This window comes from Psammomys obesus, unplaced genomic scaffold (genome assembly GCF_907164565.1).
Source record: "Psammomys obesus unplaced genomic scaffold, mPsaObe1.curated_primary_1811, whole genome shotgun sequence".
Lineage (NCBI taxonomy): Eukaryota > Metazoa > Chordata > Mammalia > Rodentia > Muridae > Psammomys > Psammomys obesus.
Window position 1 is genome coordinate 7,024,767 of NW_026590062.1, and position 17,513 is coordinate 7,042,279.

The following is a 17,513-nucleotide window of genomic DNA, read 5'->3' on the forward strand; positions in this document are numbered from 1 at the left end:
TGCCCCAATACAGAGTTCAAAACCAGCCAGGACTAAATCGTACTCTGTCTCAAATTGTTTTTGAGCTAGGATCTTGCCTCTGCCTCCTGAGAGCTGGGATTACAAAGTAAGCCTCATGGCCGGCTTTAATTTTGATTCAGTTATTGTATATGTGTATGTGTTTTGTGTATTCGGGTGACACAGGAAGGTGGAGGCCTGAGCACAACTTGCTTGATTGGAACTCTGGGTACCAAGCTTCCCTGCTAAGCCATCTCACCAGCTCCCCACTCCTAGCTTTAATTTTGTTAATTGGAGACAGGGTTTCTCTGTGTAGCCCTGGGTGTCCTGGAACTCTGTACACCAGCGGTGAGCTCGAACTCCGAGATCCCTCTGCCTCTTCTGGGATTAAAGGCACCTGCCACCACCTCCCAGCAAACGCTTCGCGAATTTGCGTGTCATCCTTGGGCAGCGGCCATTCTAATCTTCTCTGCATCGTTCCGATTTTAGCGTACGTGCTGCCGAAGCGAGCACCCAGCTTTAATTTTTAAAACGCCGCTGGAATGGTCGGGATCAGAGAAGCAATTCCCGGTACTCCCGGCCGAGTGGGCGGGACCTGGTCTGGGCGGGCCGCTCCTTGGCCGCGCCCCTGGGCGGGCGTGGCTGGCCTCCGAGGCTCCCTATCCTGTGTGCGCGCGCCCGCGCAGTGGCCCCTCAGGTACGCGGACAAAATGGCGGCGGTAGCGGGGGACAGCGCTATGGAGGTGGTGCCGGCGCTGGCCGAAGAGGCCGCGACCGAAGCGACGGGCCCCAGCTGCCTGGTGCAGCTGCCCGGCGAGGTGCTGGAGTACATCCTTTGCAGCGGCTCCCTCACCGCGCTGGACATCGGCCGCGTGTCCAGCACCTGCCGTCGCCTGCGCGAGGTGTGCCAGAGCAGCGGCCAGGTGTGGAAGGAGCAGTTCCGGGTGAGGTGAGCCGTCCGCTCCGGTCCCGCAGCGCCTCGGCCCGGGCCTGGCGTGAGCCCCACCCGGCCACCCTCCCGCCTGCGCGCCGCCTCCTCCGGGCCCGCTTCCCGCGGCCGTAGACAAAGGCCTGAGCCGGGGCCTCCCGGAGCCCCGATGGGGTCGCGTCAGCTGTCCTGCGGCCCGGCCTCCCCGCAACCTCGCGGCGGCGGCTTCACGCGCCTCCCGGCTGCGGGACGCGCGTCTTTTGTGGCCCGCTCAGTGCAAAATGTTTACGTGCAGCCTTGCGCGCAGTCCCGGCTCGCTAGGATGCCGGGATCGGACCTGCTGTTCCAGCTCGTGACCTTGGGGATGGAGGGGCTGATGTCCACCTCCCCTCTGGACAGCCCGGGTCTTCCAATCTGCGATAAGACCTTCCCCCCCCCCCTTTTTTTTTTTTTTTTTTTTTTGCAGAGTGGGGATCAAATGAGATGTGGCCCGGGTTGCAGGGCCTGGTGCTGAGGAGGTGCGCCATCAGTGCAAACCGTTAGGCATCATCGCTGTGATGGTGGCCACCACAGAGATTGGGGGTGGGGGGTGCTGGCGGTGGAAACACTGCTTTCGCGTCGCCACGCCAAGGTCACTGCATCCGAGTAGTAAAGGAGTGCATGCAATACCCGATGGAGATTGCTACTAGAGAAGCTGCCAGGGTCCCCCCCCCCCTTCCCGCAGACTCCTCAGCTGTCAGTGATCTTGCCATCTCGGTGGGGCTGAGAAGAGTGTTCTCTCCCCTTTTAGGTGGCCCTCCCTGATGAAGCACTACAGTCCCACTGACTACGTCAATTGGTTAGAGGAATATAAAGTTCGGCAGAAAGCTGGCTTAGAAGCCCGGAAGATTGTAGCCTCCTTCTCCAAACGGTTCTTTTCAGAGCACGTAAGCATTTGTTCTGTGGCTCAGGCTTGGTCATGCTCGGTGTGTGTGTGTGTGTGTGTGTGTGTGTGTACGTACACATACGTGCCTGCCTGCCTTAGCTACTTGGCTCTTTCTGTTTTCCTTTTCAAAGAGCACACAGTTCCTTACTTACATGCTATAAGAGTCATAATAACATGCTATTATTATGCCCTCTCCCCCCCCAACAACACGGAGCCACTTGTCCCTGCCAGCCCTACTTTTCCAAAGCCAGAGAGAGTGGGGTGTTAAGGAACCGGGAGAGACACACAGGGCGGTGTCCACTGGGTGCAGATAAGCCTCGTCTCTTTTCAAGATCGTTACACACGCTTTGTGTAAGCACTGTGATTTGAGAGTCATCAATGATTGAACACTCTAAAGCTCTTGCATTTGTTTTCCCAGGAAGGCTACTGCAGTAAATGCCGACCTACTCGGTAGTGAGCTGCTGTGTTATCTGTTAGGGAGTGGAGGTTTAAGCTGCCTGTTGGTGCTCCCCCGAAGAAAACTGCCCGGCATCCATTATTCCTGGCACTTGAGAGTTTTTGTTAATCACTGAAGCTCTTTGGTCTGTAAGAGGAGTTCCCAGGCTTCCCTTGACCTCCTGAGGGCTGGGGTTACAAGTAGGCACCTGCAGGCCTGGCTCAATTTGTTGCTTTTCTTTAATGGCTGAAATGTGCGGTTCTTTTCTGGTTTGAACGTAGTTGTTTTTCCCATGGCCACAGTGTCACATGGAAATTGGTGTCTGTTCCTGATGCTACTTTTATAGGACTAGGAAATTGTCCCCTCTTATATTTTCAGTTCCTCCATAGATTGGGCATCTATCATTGTAGCTGATATTGTTTGTTTGGCCCTTCTAGTTTGATGAAGGTCATTTTCTGAAGATTGCTTCTGATTTTCCACTCTGCTGTTAACAGAATTTATGAATGGCATTTTTAAGGTGTTTCAAGTTTCAAAAGGACAGATTTAAACTTTGAACACGTTTTACCTCAGTCTCCTATGGGAATTACAAAGAGACATTCCCAATTTGTTGATTGAAATGCTCATGAACAGCAGAATGAACCAAGGTTTTGTTTGGTCTGGAACAGTGCCCCTGGCCATTCTAATCACAGGTGTTCAGGACTGGCCTCAACATGTGCACACACAGGCGTTCTGGTGCAGAACATGTAGGACACTGCTGGGCACAGGCTACTGGTTCACAGGCTCTCCCTGTGAGGTAGCTGGGTTTGCGTGTGCTTTTAACAGCCTATGCCTTTATCTAACAATGATGGATTGTTGAACTTTTCCCCCTCCTCTTTCCCTGTGCCACTACTTAATTAGAATGTGTGGAGGGCTTGAACACAGTAGGGGCACCCTTGGAGTGGATCCATAGGTGGGTGATTGATTTGCCTTAGCACTCTGGTGTTCTTGTTTTCCCCACGTGCACACAAGTTACCCCGAAACACTGTGGCTGCTTTCAAGATGAAAACTGGGGAAAATCCCAGGACTTTAACCCAAGATTCTCAACATACATGTGTCTCCACCTCAACAGCAATTGCTTCATTACCTCAACATATGTGTACTTCCATCCCAACACACATGTGCCACGGCCTCTGCATACATGTACCACGGGAGAGTGGAGTCTTGCAGCCATCGAACTGTGTGAGTTCTTTGTCCGCACATGAGGATTCAACGCCACCATGCTTAGAAACTCGGACTGTGAGAGTATGAGGGTGTAATTCTAAGTACCAGGGTCTGAATGTGCTATGGTTTCTGGGTTGCTTTCTGCCCTGAGGACCTAGGGGACCGTGCAGGAGCTACTGTTTCTGTCTGTGTGTGTGGCCACCTCACTTGTGGCTCAGCTGTGTTTCTGCCAGGTCAGCCATGCTAACTGTCATGATTGAGGCCTCCTGTGTGTGTGTCTTCTCCATAGGTTCCTTGTAACGGCTTTAGTGACATTGAAAACCTTGAGGGTCCAGAGATATTTTTTGAGGATGAGCTGGTATGCATCCTAAACATGGAAGGAAGGTAAGCCATGGCTTTCCCGGGGCTATCACCATAATGACTGCAGGGGGAATTGCTGTGGTATGTGTGGGAGAACCATGGTGCTTCTAGACACTTCACATTTTGCCATCGTTACCATTTTGAAAGTCTCTGTGTATGTGAGATCAGCACACCGGGACAGTTGACACACGGTCAGTGCCTGTAGCCATGGGTTCCTCGTCTATGGGTTCAGCCAACCTTGGGCCAAAAATATCCAGAAAGCTCTGCATGGGAGCTCATGCCTTTAATCCCAGTGCTCAGGAAGTTGGGGCAGCGGAAGCAGCAGGTTTGAAAGCTGCATGGTGGATTTCAGAACACCCGGGATGCAGAATAAGACCCTATCTCAAAATAAGGAAAAGTGACACTTCAAAAAGTGTCAGGAGGGCAGGGGAGAAGGTCGGTCCGTACAGCTTGCGCTGCAGCATGAGGACCCAGGTTTCGTCCCCAGAGTCATGCACTTGCTTTCCTAGGGCTGTCCTTGAGGGCCACCCGCTTAGCCACATGGAGACCAGGCTCCAGTGAGGGACTGTCTCAAAACCAGGGGGTGCGACTCCTGAGGGATGACACCCGAGACTGACCTCTGGCCCCCGCGTATGCTCACATCCACGCACCATGCGCACACCTGCACACACGCACACGAGTGTGTGCCGACCTTTGTTTCTTGTTGTCACTGTCTTAAACAGTAACAACCTACGTTGTTGCACTTAGTGATATAGAGTTGATTTTAAGATGCAAGTGGGGGTGAGCCTGGGTCCTCCACAAACACACTTCTGTTAAGAAGAGCCTCTTAGACAGACAGCTCAGTATGAACTACTCGTACAGAGGACCTGGCTTCAGTTCCCAGCCCCCACATTGGGTGGCTCCCAGCCACCTATAACCCCAGTGCCACAGGATCTGATCCCTCTTTTGATCTACTTGAACAACTAAATTCACATGCACATAGCCATGCAGACACATCACTTAAAATACAAGTAAACCCTTACCTCTTACTGTTGTTTGGGATGGTATATTTTATACTTTCTGCTGGAAAGCTTAATTTCCAGTTCACAGTGATTTGCCTTGCAGCCTAAGTTCCTGTGGGTGAGACCCTCTGTGTTAAAGGTCAGAGATAAAGATTAAAGGTAAATGTCTGAGATTGTTCTCTGGGGGTTGTAGGAAGAGGTGGGGTGCCTCTATTCAGGGCCTGGGTGCTTCCCCCAACCCCAACCCCTGTGTGTGCAGGTTTGTGTGTGCACTGAAGTGTGCACTGACAGTATTGTGTGGCCTCGCAATATTTAGGCACAGCATGTGTGTAGAACACTTTATTGGCTTTAGTTTGCTGGGGGTGAACTTTTTTTCTTATGCTCTTTCCGTCCTTCCCAATCCCTACTTTTATGGTGGTCTTTCCTGACTTCACTCCTTCAGTGTTGAATGTCAAATCCAAGGCCAAGTGAGTGGTCTGACTCTGAGCTCTTAGCCCTACTTACGTGGTTTTTGTTTGTTTGTTGATTTATATTTATTTCAATGTATGTTGGTGTTTGTCCGCATGTATGAGAGTGCTAGAGTCCCTGGAACTGGAGTTACAATTGTGAGCTACCATGTGTGGATACTGGGAATTGAACCCAGGTCCTCTGGAAGAGTAGCCAGTGCTCTTACTCACTGAGCCATCTTTCCAGCCCCCCTGTGTAGTTTTTAATAATGACCTACTTTGTCTTGTCTTCCCGTAACTACATGAGAAAAGGGAAAAAGGGAGCATTTTTTACAGAATTAGGGCTGTGTGGAAGACAGACCCGTCTCTGCTTTTCTCTCCGAATTATCCTAGTCTGTCCCAGTCGACTGTTAGAGGAGGAGATCCCTTAGCTGCCCTCTGTCTCGCGGGTCTCCCTGGCTGGTGGATGGCCACTTGCTGTACTACAATGGGTTCAGTTCTTAGCCATGTGGGTTCTTGGGAATAGGTTTCCTAGGTCAGAATGTTGCAGTGTGTTAAAAAAAAATATACAAAGACATCACAAAGATGTTCTCCCCAAAACACAATCCAGCGCTGCTCCAGGTAGACACAAAGAAGCAGCTAAGGCTCGAGGATGGGAAGGTCTTTATTTTGTTTGGTTGTTTTTCCAACTGGATAATGTTGTCATAAAATAAGTACAGAAAAGTAAATCTACAAAAAGAGCCAAGAAAAAAAAGTGTTAAAATTACTGTCATGGGAAGCGTGCACTGTGAGCTACTGGGACAGAGTGTGAGGGAACTTGTGATTTGAACAGAGCTCTGTAGAAACAGACCTGGACAGAAGGATGCAGGAGAGGTCCCCAGTAAGAGAGGGGGAGGAAGGTTGTTGAGTGGGGAGTACTGCGTGGAATGGGTACCCAGCTGGAAACCAGTAAATCAGCCTTCTCCTTAAAACTCACTCCTGAAGAGTGAGTAGCTGACGCTGTAACACTTGTCGGTGTCCTGCAGAGACTGCCATACCAGGGAAAGGGGCGGGTGGCGCTTTTAAGGAGAGTGACTCTGCCCAGCTGACTGACCATCATGGGAAACACCTAGGAATTCACTATTCACAGGAATGTTAAAAATCTCTGGGAAGGGCTGCTTTTACCAACTTATCAGGTCATCAGAAAAACTGAAATTATATAGTCCAGGAAAGTATGTATTAGTTGTTTTGGAAACGAGTGTTGAAACAACATTGCCCTTGGTGGGACACAAGTGTAACAACAGGAAATGGTGTGCCTCTTAGAATGTTTGCAGATGCCAGTGAACATGGTGTCCCTGCTTGCATCCATTCCTGTTGTGGAGAGCAGGGCAAGGAGCGCGCAGTTTCTCTGAATACTCAAATGCCCTTCCCTGAGTTCATGGTGACCACACCTGTACTATTCTTTGTAGTCTGCAAAAAGCAGGGCCTGCAGGAACAGTTTACCACAATACATTAAAAAGCTTGTACTATGCCTGAGAAAGTGGCCTGAGTGGCCAGCAGGTGGCCACTCAATGTCTTTATTGTCCAGCAAGACACTTGTAATAAAGTTACTGGATTTTAGAATCAGAAAGGGCCTTTGGATATCCATACAGAAGAGATGAAGTCACTTCTATGCAAAAGAAAGACTGTCTCCTCAGACTTCAACAGCAGCACTTTATTGCCAGAGGGAAAGGTATTCCAAGATGTAAAGGAAATGCCAGCCAAAGATTTTTATATCCAGCTGAACTGACTTCCAAGTGTAAAGGCTAAAGACAAACTTGTCAAATTGGAAGAAATCAGACTTTGGGCTCTTTCTGACAACATCTGCTAGAAGTGGAGTTTGAAACCCAAAACCACAGAGGTAGTCTGCCTCAAGGCTACTGGTGAGCACTGGATGTATATTAACTTGATCCCCAGCTCCAAAAGAAAGCTGTCCAGGAAAAGTGCTGTGTGTGGTCAGAGCAGAGGCCCAGACGAGATTCAGTGTAGCTGGAGGAACATTAAGCAGTGGTCTGACAAGATGGGTAAATACAGTTGCTTGATGTCAAGCTTGATAGCCTGAGTTCCATCTCTGCGATCCACATAGTACATCCTGCAAGCTGTTCCCAGACTTCCACGTAAGCTCCATGGTGTGCGTGCACATGCATATAGATGGACACACACATACACACTTGCCCGAACAATAACAAACCTAAACTTCTTTTTTAAGTAAAAAAGGAAATTGGGCAGTGACTATGGAAAGACCATGGGTAGACTACTTAGCTGCTTTCATCCTCAGGGAAATGACAGGTGAATTAGTCGTTACACTGGGGCCAGGCTTATGTGTAGGATGGAGATATGCAATAAAGCCAGTGAATAACTGTCATGTCATCTCTGATATTGTGGAGGGGCAGAATTTTTCGGGAATAAGAATACACACAGAAGGTGGTCAGAGCTGCATACGTTTGAATTTGAATTGGAAGTATCAGTGTGAACTTATGACCAGCCAAGTAGAAATGGCTGTCCCAGCTTGCAGACTGCCATCTCAGCTCTACTTCCCCCAGTGCAAGCCAGGGTCATGGAGAAATGGCTGTTTCTCATACCTATGTCAGAAATGTGCAAAGTGAGCCCAGACCTTCTTGGCATCTGGAACCAAGACTGTTGTCAGCCCCTCACTTCAGTATGAGGCCTTCGTGATGAGTCCATGGGCCAACAGTGTGCCAGCTGGGGTGGCAGCCTGGTGGAGGCAGCGCATATTGGACTACTATAGACAGTCTTATTTTCAAGGTAGTTACTTGGTCTTTGAAGGAGAATCAGATCTCATCATTTGAAATATAAGTAGAAAGGATGATCTGAGCATTTATCCTTTTTTTTCCTACCTTTCATACCATCGAGAAACTAAAGAACAGATGAGGGTTTTGCAGGCAGTCTAATAAATTTGGAAGGCTGATTCAGTGAGACTTACCTCTAAGGAATTAGCAGACCTAGCACTGAGCAGCAGTTGTCACTCATCTCACAGAAGGGACACCAAGCCTTGGCACCAACTTTTATTTCTACATTATTTTTTTTTTTAAGGCAAAGTCTCACTCTGTAGTCCAGGCTGGCCTCGCTTGCAGGCCCTGCCTCTGCTTCCTGACAGGATCATAGACATAGGCCTTTTTTTCTTTATGGTGCTGGGGATAGAAGGCTGGTGAAGCAGGCATCTACTTCTGATTTGCACCCACAGGTGGCTTTTGAAGGAAGACTACACCTCCTGGGTGGCAGCTTAAATCTCATAAGCCTGGCGTCTGAATCTCATGGAGTCTGTCCAGCCACTTTGTAGCGTATTTATTTTATGTTCTTGTATGTGTCTTGTTCATCACTGTATATTTGGGCACATTCATGCCCCTGTGCATGTGGTGGTCAGAAGACAGCTTGTAGGAATTGGCTCTCTCTACCATTGCGGATTTTGGGGATCAAAACTCAGGCTTGGTGTCCTTCTTGCCAGCCTCTCCATCTACTTTCCAATAGCAATTTCAGAGCAAGTTAAAGCTCATATGAACGTATTTCAAACTACAGGAAGCTACTGTTAAAGTAGGGAGACAGAGGGAGGGGCCTAAAGCTCCCTGAGCAGTTTAGTGATGGGAGTTGGTGGTCACACTAGAGCAGTGGTTCTAACCTGTGGGTCTCGATCCCTCTGGTGTGGAACAACCCTTTCATAGTGGTTGCGTATCTGATATCCTGCATATCAGGTCATTATATTACGGTTCAGAACCATAGCAAAATTACAGTTATAAAGTAGCAACGAAAATAATTTTATGGCTGGGGGACACCACAGCATGAGGATCTGTATTAAAGGGTCACACATAGCATTAGGAGGGTTAAGAACACTGCTCCATAGCGATGTGGGAAATGGTCACAGAGGCATGACAGGTGACTGTGACAGGGTGTCTCAGAGTTATGCCTCTTGGTCTGAGTGTTGGTATGGTATTTGCCCCACACTTTTGTTTGTTAGAGGTGAGTTTCTACAACAGGTTAGAGAGCAGGTGACGCACACAGCTCTGTAGATGGTTACGGACTTCTCCATAGATAGGGGCGGGGGAAGATTTTACTGTTCTTAGAGGCTGCCACACACGGAATCCTGCCCCCTCACTGACCTGTGTGTTTGGAGGACTGAGGGAAGTGCTTCATGCAGTGAGATATCTGGACATCCTCAGTGCATCAGGTGTTTTGTAGGCACTGGGGATACAGCTGTGAACAGCCCCAAATCTGCCTTCACAAGCTTTGGGGTAATGAGAAAAACACCTAAGCTGTTTATCTTGGCAGGAGGTGGGATGTGCTAGGGGAAATGCTACGTGAGTAGAGTGTGAGGGGTTGTGAGGCAGCATTTGAGGTAGGATAGGGGGAGGCCTGACTTGGGCCGTGTGAGCAGAGAGCCAAGAGGGAGTACAAGAAGCAGCTACAGGTGTCTGAGGAAGGCACATTCCACTGAGGAATAGCAGGTGCTGAGGCGACACAGCCAGGCACAGGGTTAAAGGAGCAGCAAGAGCCTTTGGAACTGAGATTTCAGAGGCGATGGAGGATGGGGCATTTTGGGTCGTCACTAAAAGTTGGGCTTCTAGTGTGAGGAAGTAAAAAGGGGAGAATTGGGCAGAGGCCCTGCCCTAGAGGATTTGTGCATCACTGCGACTCGAATGCTGTGGCGAGAAGTGAGAAGGGAGAGCGTGGGAGCAGGAGCTAGGAAGGAGGAGAGTAGTGACACACCATAGATGCTGGGCCAACTTGGCCAGGTTAGTGACAGGTGCTCATGTGAGGGTGTTGGGAGGAGGGGTGCCAGGCATTCAGGGTGGCCCAGAGGTCTGACCCTCACAGTCTGGTAGCTCACTGTGTCTCAGGAGAGGTGACTTCAAAGAGGGAAGGCTTAGGATGCCCCCAGTTATCCAGGCAGAGTAACAGCTGAGGTGCAGGGGTAAGTTCTTTGGAAAAACCTGTTCTGGAAAATAACTTCTGGAAAGGTGATCAGTGTGGATGCGCTTGAAACCATAAGCCTAGAAGGCCTCCCTGGGCCACAAAGCACAGAAGGACCAGCCTGAGCCCTAGTGTCAAAAGCAGGCCCTGGGCACAGGCACAGCGCACCTCACTTCTCAGAGTACTGTTCACAGCCTTTGTCCAGAGATACAGAGGGTGTGAATATCTATATGTTGTCAGATTGTCAGGTCAGGGCGCAGAGCCCTTGGGCTGCAGGCATGTGTCACTTGTGTTTGTTCTGTTAACGTGTCGTGTGATGTGATGGGTGAAAACCTGACAATTGAAGTTCTTGGTGACATGTTTGCTTGCTTTCCAGGAAAGCTTTGACTTGGAAATACTACGCAAAGAAAATCCTTTACTACCTGCGGCAGCAGAAAATCCTCAACAACCTCAAAGCTTTCCTGCAGCAGCCGGATGACTACGAGTCCTATCTTGAAGGTGGGTCACCCTGTGCCTGTGGACAGGGGTCTTCAGCAGCCTTTAAGAGCCTTCGATAAACTGGGCGATGGTGGTGCATGCCTTTAATCCCAGCTCTCAGGAGGCAGAGGCAGGCAGGTTTCTATGAGTTGGAGGCCAGCCTGGTCTACAAAGCGAATCCAGGACAGCCAGGGCTGCACAGAGAAACTCTGTCTCAAAAAACAAAGAAACAAAATAACAAAAAAGGAGCCTGGCTCTCCAGGTAGAGGGCATGCTAGTGGCATTCAGGAAGTTGGATTATGAGGCAAACAACGCTCAAAATTTACAGCAAAGGTTTTGGTGACAGCTTTGCTGTCGGCTCAAGTGATCTAGTGTCTAGAGGGTCATCACTGGCTTAGTGACAGTGAGGGCTGGACGCTCAATCGGAAAAGCACTTGCCACACAGGTGGGAGGAATTGATTTCAGTCCCCAGAACTAGTAGAAAGCCTGGCTTGATACACACTTGTAACAACCTCAGGGGTTGGGGGTGTGTGTGGAACAGACACTCTTGCAGTTCTCTGGCCAGTGAACTTGGTAAAAACAAGATGAATAGCTTCCAAGGACAATGCTGAGGTTAACTTCTGACCTCAACACACAAGCACATGTGGGCCTGCAGAGTGAGTGACCTTTGGCCAGTGAGATCAGTTCTTGCCCATATTTTTCTGTGTCTCCTACAGCAGCCCCTGGGGGAGGTGTGTTCCAGGTGGGAGGGCAGGGGAAGGGAACAAGGTGGCCCTGCCAGAATGGTAAGAAAATGTGACCTGGCTTTTTAAACGCTGCTTTAATTCTTTAGAAACCCTCCCGAGCTGTGGTTGTGAAGTGTGTGCTTCCATATCTTCTCAGCTCCTGGGGGTCACCAGATGGGCAGCTTTCCCCCTCTGATGTTCTAGTTCTAGTCCTGTCCATTATGGCTCTCCAGGCTATCAGCAGACTCTGAGGAATCCTGGATTTTCCTGGGCAGCGCTGCCTGCTGCCCTCTGGTCAGCCAGCCTGCCTGACCTGCTTAGTCCCTGTTGCTGTGGGACCTGTCATGTGTCTTCTGATTGGCTGCTTTCTTCCCAATGCCCTCTATGCTCTGGACTTCCCCTAACTTCACAGCATTCTGCTCCTGTTTCCATGTCTTTGCCTGATTGGCACCTAGAGATGGGTGCTTGCTTTAGTTCCTCATGGTGACAGCCCTCTCCCTGCATTCCCCTCTGCCCTTCAGCTCAGGGCTCACTTTTTGAGTTTCAGCTGAGCCCTGAAGAGCTCACTGGCCTCAGCAGCTGCAGAGGCCTTCACGGTGGCAGCCTCACACCCCTTCTCTGTCAAGAATATTCATTGCCTTTCTTTGCTTTTTGTTTGTTTGGGTTTTTTCTCTCTTTCTCCCTCCCTTCCTTCCTTCCTTCCTTCCTTCCTTCCTTCCTTCTTCCTTTCCTTCCTTTCCTTCCTTTCCTTTCTTTTTAAAATACAGAGCATAGCGTAGCTGTCAGCTTATCTTCTGAGTGCTAGGTGTGCCCAGCCCTTGTAAATACATTTGAATGCTCAGGCCTTGGAGTAAAGATCTCCACAGCACACAGTGCCTAATGGAGATATGTGCTAACTGTTTAAAGATCTACTGTTGTCTCAAAGGAAGTGGAAAATCTTATAATCAAATGAGAAAAAAGTCATAACCATCTTCTTGTCTGCCTTTATACTTACTAGAGTTGGGAGTTAGGCCATCTTTTGAGGTATTTGTTGTTTTCCTTTGTTTGGGGCTGAGTCTCACTATGTAGCCCTGGCTGGCTATGTAGACCACACACATGTACACATACAGATCCCCCTGCCTCTTCCTCTGCCTCCTGAGTGCTGAAATTAAAGGTGTGCACCAGCATACCAGCCTTCTCCTTATTCAAAGGTTCAAAACAGTGACAGCCTTGTTTTCTGGAGGTTTTATATGAAAGATAAATACTTGTTCTACATTTTCAAATACAAAGTTAGAGTTTTCACAGTCTACCAAGATCTCTAGGTAGGCAATAGAAGCCATGAGTGGCTGGCAGTGGCTGGTTGGGGGTTTTGGCTCCAGGGCCTTGACCCTGACTAGACTCCTGTGGCTGCTGAAGAAACCTGAGTAGGTGACTTACAGTGGCTGAGCTCCAGACAAGCAAAGCCACACTTGGGCAGCACAAGCCCTGTAGTTTAGGCTGGGTATCACTCAGCTGCCTTCAGCTTCTTAGAGTGTTGGTAGGAGCAGGAAGATCCTTGACTAGGCAGAGGTCTCTTGGATTTAAAGATAACTGGAAGGCTTTTAGGTAAAAATATTTTGCAACCAAATGATGACTTAGGCATAATGTGAGGTTGGCTGAGAATCAAACCAGTGAAGAAACTTTGGCCCTGCTCTGTGGGACTAGCAGGGCCCCTTCTCGTAACTGAGGGGATGTGGTCCCTGGAGCCTGTGACTCCTCATCCATAAGAGGTGTGATTGGATTGGTTGGAATGGTCTGTCTGTCATTACTGCTTTAAGCTTAGTTGTTAAGCTGAATTGCCTTGCAGTAAGTCTTTCCAGTGGTTGGGTTTTGGACTCACAGAGCAATGAGGAGGGGAGAAGTGGCCTGAGGGCTTTCTTGCGGCATTTGGCTCTCGGTGTACTAGGATGTGGGGACGCACATGTTCTGCTCTCTGAGTCATGACCTCCAGAGAAGTGCTTTGCTTAGTTTTCTTACATGAAGTGCTTTGTGGTGAAGGTGTTTGACCCTCCCTGTGTTGGCACAAGACTGGCATCCACGGTGGGAGCTGGTGCAGTGTGTATATGTGGTACGTGGAGTGAGAAGTCACAGCCCCAGGTGCAGGTTCAGTAAGTCTGTGCTCTCAGTCAGGTAAAAAGCAATGCTGACTCTGCACTTCTCTCCCACAGGTGCCGTTTACATTGACCAGTACTGCAACCCTCTCTCTGACATCAGCCTCAAAGACATCCAGGCCCAGATCCACAGCATTGTGGAGCTTGTGTGCAAAACCCTCCGTGGTATCAACAGCCGACATCCCAGCCTGACCTTCAGGGCAGGTGTGGAACTGCTTTAGATGAGCTGGGCAGCAGTGGCCCTGGGGAGGTTACCTGAATGATGTAAACACCACCCTGGCTCCATCCAGTTTGGCAGCACTTGACTGTCAGGCCCTTGCCAGCCACTGTGTGTCTGCAGTGTGCCTTACTTGTGTTTGGGGTGTGCTTGTTCATGCTTGGACCCAGAGGAGATCTCTGTGTTGCAGGTGAGTCCTCCATGATAATGGAGATAGAACTCCAGAGCCAAGTGCTGGACGCCATCAACTATGTCCTATACGACCAGCTGAAGTTCAAAGGGAACCGCATGGACTACTACAATGCCTTGAACCTGTACATGCACCAGGTAAGTGTGGCTGGAGTGTGAGGATACATGCAGTTTCCTCCCGTGGCCATGGGATCTCTGTGTGCTTACCATGTTGGCATCCTTCGTTGCGTAAACCTGCAAGTGTGCACACACATGGGACTCAGATAATATTGGGGATTGCATGTGGCTTAAAGCTGGATGTGTGGGTTCTACCCCACCTGCGGATTGTGGTGCCCCAGGGTGCTGTGCTCCCAGCTCCCCTGTAAACAAGGGTGACAGTGTATGAGGGCACATATCCTTTGGGTTCATCTCTGACGGGCTGTCCATGTCTCAGTGAAGCCTGCTTTTCCTCTACCTGGGGATAGCATTGTGGGCTAGCTACACTACAGGATGACTTTCGTAAGCAAGCCCTGTGACAAGAAATGGGCATTTCTTAGGTATGGTTTGTTCAGTGTATGATTATGAGTACTGAACTGCACAATCCTGACTCCATTATCAGGCTGGAATCCTGCAGCCCAGCTATGTCAGCCATACACCTTTGGTGGCCATTTTCTTGTCTGTCCAGTTCTCTATAACTTACAGTTTCTGTTGTCACATCATACATATGCTCTCTTTCTGGTAGGAGGAGGCTGGGAGGCTGCCTTTAAAGGGCCTGGCAGTGAGTCAGTCCAGGTTCACAGGCTGTGTGGTTTGTGCACTCTGTCTGTCTCAATGGGTGAAAGGGCACAGGCAGTTGGAGACTTGAGGGTGACTGTGCACTCTGTGCCAGCAGAGCTGTGTGGGTATGGAGTGTGCTGGTTATGGTTCTTTGCCTATTTTGAGATAGACTCTCACTCAGCCCAGGCTGGTCTTAGACAATCTGTCCTCCTCTCTCAGCCTCCCAAGTGCTGGGGTTATAGGCATGGACCGTAGAACCTGGCTTCTGTGAATTTCCTAGCAGTACTAGGAAATTAGTACTATTTTTGGAATATTTTTAAAATTTGAAAATTCAGGTGTGTGTGATCTCTTAAGTGGTATAATGCTTGCCCAGTGTACACAGGGCTCCAGCTTCCATGCCTAGCCTTGCAAAAACAAAAAGCAAGAAGTCCAGTGTGGGGAAGCGCACACCAGCAAGTCCATCACTTGGGAGGCTGAGGGGTCAGGGTGGCGATTTTGAGGCCATTCTGGGCTTTGTAAGGAGACCTTGTCTTGGGCCTGGGGGGACAGTCAGACCTCTTTCTGGTGGCTGCGAGGAAACAGCCAGTGGGCTGGATCTGTGCTGGCACCACATTGAGCCAGCCCCTGGCCCTCTTGAACCTGCAACTCTCCTTCCTCAGGTGTTGACCCGCAGAACAGGGATCCCCATCAGCATGTCTCTGCTTTACCTGACCATCGCCCGGCAGCTGGGGGTCCCCCTGGAGCCTGTCAACTTCCCAAGCCACTTCCTGCTGAGGTGGTGCCAAGGCGCAGAAGGGTGAGCCATCTCTGCCATGTTTAATAGATGCTGAGGAACCGGGTTATGGCATTAAAGTAGGTGTTAACGAGGCAGGGTCTGCTTCTGATTCTGGGGTGCTGCTGTGCTGCAGTTGCACTGGCCTCATGTGAGGGTGGCAAGCAGTACTCTGGATCTTTCTGTGTTTCTCACACAGGCGTGGGAATCTACAGTTATCTCAAAAGCCAAACTTAAAAAAAAAAACAAAACCAACAGTCTTGCGGCTCTCAAGGTCCCATAGTTTGAGGTCAATCCCATCAAAGGGTTCTTTTATTCTATTTCCATTCCACCATAAAACATCTTCCTCCTCCCACACTTGTGCCTCAGCTTGAGAGAGAGGAGGTGCAGGATGGGCAGCTTACAGCCTGCTTGAGGAGTACTGTGTTCTGGGATCAGCCTGTTTTAGGTCCAGTCCTCTTGTTCCCCAGCTTCTCCTAGGGAGAGTCTTCCCTGGGGAAAATAGCATGTCTCCACGTATGGAGAAAACTTATCCCCAGTGTTCTGTCCTAGAGAATGGGATATGCAGTCCCTGAGCTTTGATGCCAGATAGGGCTCAAACCCTGGCTTCTCGTTGTCAGGTAGGGCTAGTGTTTCCTGGAAGTGCTGGCTTGAAGAGCTCAAGGACAACCTCCAGTGTGCATGTGTGAGGCACATATGTACTTAGTCTCTCCTACTCTGTGGAAGAGAAATGCAGCTGGATTCCATGTACCCTTCCAATTTATGAAGGAAGATGTTCTGTGAGGGGTGAAGCCCCCATGCCCATTCATGACATTCTTTAATTTGTTATAGGCTGTCATCAGTTTCCAAATGTGTGGTCCTCACAGGGCACTGGTAGGTTAATGTCTGGAATCTGGATATCTACTTCTTGCTATTTTTTTTTAATAAGAAAATTTATTTTTCAGCCTATCCTCCTCTCCTCCCCTTCTTGTGTGTCTGTAAGATACCCATGTGACATCCTCTAAGGGTCTTGCATGGTCTGAGCATTTCCAGCTCCTTTCATTTCTATCACAAGGTCTCACTATGCCACCCAGGCTGTCCTGGAACTTGGGATCCTCCTGCTTCAGCCTTTCATCCTCAGTGTTAGTATGACAGGGCTAAGCCACCACCCCAGGCTCAGACAGTGCAATAATTTGTTAGTGCAAATAGTCAACCTGAAGTCCTGTCAGCTTTAGAGGCTGAGGCAGGAGGATCACTTCACTCTAGCACCCAGGCAGGGGCCAGAAACAAACCCAGAGAACTGTAAAAGACTGCAGCTCCATGGTCCATGCTGGCGTGCATACTGGCCTTATTAGCAGCTGGGCTCTACCCTCCCTGCTGTACCTTGTGCCCTCATACCTGGCAACACAGGATGCCCTTACTCAGATCTTCAAAGTGCTTTCACTGTTTGTAGCTTTCGCTCTTCCGTATAGGTTGAGAGTCAGTCTACCAGTTCCTTGGGGATCTTATATGGAAGGTACTGGGAAGCTGAGGCAGGGGTGTGTGACCAGCCTGGGCTATAGTCTAGCCCCTGTATCAAATAAGAAAACAGAAATTCTGCTTGGATATTGATTGGAGCTAGAAAGTGCTTCTGGCACTAGTGTAAGGCTCCTGCAGCCTCCTGTCTGTGACTGTGGTTCTTAGAGTCCGGCAGGATATTGTTCACCCATTCACACGCTCTGTTAGGATTATCCTACTGAGCATTTTGTCTCTAGCTGTGACTGTTATTTGTATATAGGCCTGGCCTTCAGCACCTGGCTGAGTGAGTCTTCAGTGTGAATACTTTGTAGCTCTGGCTTTTATGGGTCTGATCACAGTCTGAACAGTGCTCTTTTGTTTCCTCTAGCTTAGTACATTGTCTTTGTACTCTGTTGACTACAAAGCAGAGGCAGAGCAGATACCCTTGCCTGGGGATGACTTTTGAGGTTTTGTTTTTGTTTTTTAACTGTGTGTGTGTGTGTGTGTGTGTGTGTGTGTGTGTGTGTGTGTGTGT

The 17,513-nt window shown here is 49.4% G+C and overlaps 1 protein-coding gene and 1 pseudogene across 2 annotated transcripts in view; one reads left to right on the forward strand and one right to left on the reverse strand.

Moving 5' to 3' along the window:
- Positions 1 to 412: 412 nt before the first annotated feature.
- LOC129676167 (U6 spliceosomal RNA) lies at positions 413 to 510 on the reverse strand (annotated as a pseudogene).
- A 166-nt stretch (positions 511 to 676) lies between these two features.
- Fbxo21 (F-box protein 21) overlaps positions 677 to 17,513 on the forward strand; it is a 36,694-nt gene continuing 19,857 nt past the window's right edge. For both annotated transcript variants that reach the window (XM_055606024.1, XM_055606025.1), the window contains exons 1-7: positions 677 to 946; positions 1,716 to 1,851; positions 3,776 to 3,870; positions 10,614 to 10,735; positions 13,626 to 13,772; positions 13,976 to 14,112; positions 15,390 to 15,526. In XM_055606024.1, coding sequence (XP_055461999.1) covers positions 708 to 946; positions 1,716 to 1,851; positions 3,776 to 3,870; positions 10,614 to 10,735; positions 13,626 to 13,772; positions 13,976 to 14,112; positions 15,390 to 15,526 — 1,013 coding nt within the window. In that variant the 5' untranslated portion in view covers positions 677 to 707. The remainder of the gene's footprint in view (positions 947 to 1,715; positions 1,852 to 3,775; positions 3,871 to 10,613; positions 10,736 to 13,625; positions 13,773 to 13,975; positions 14,113 to 15,389; positions 15,527 to 17,513) is intronic.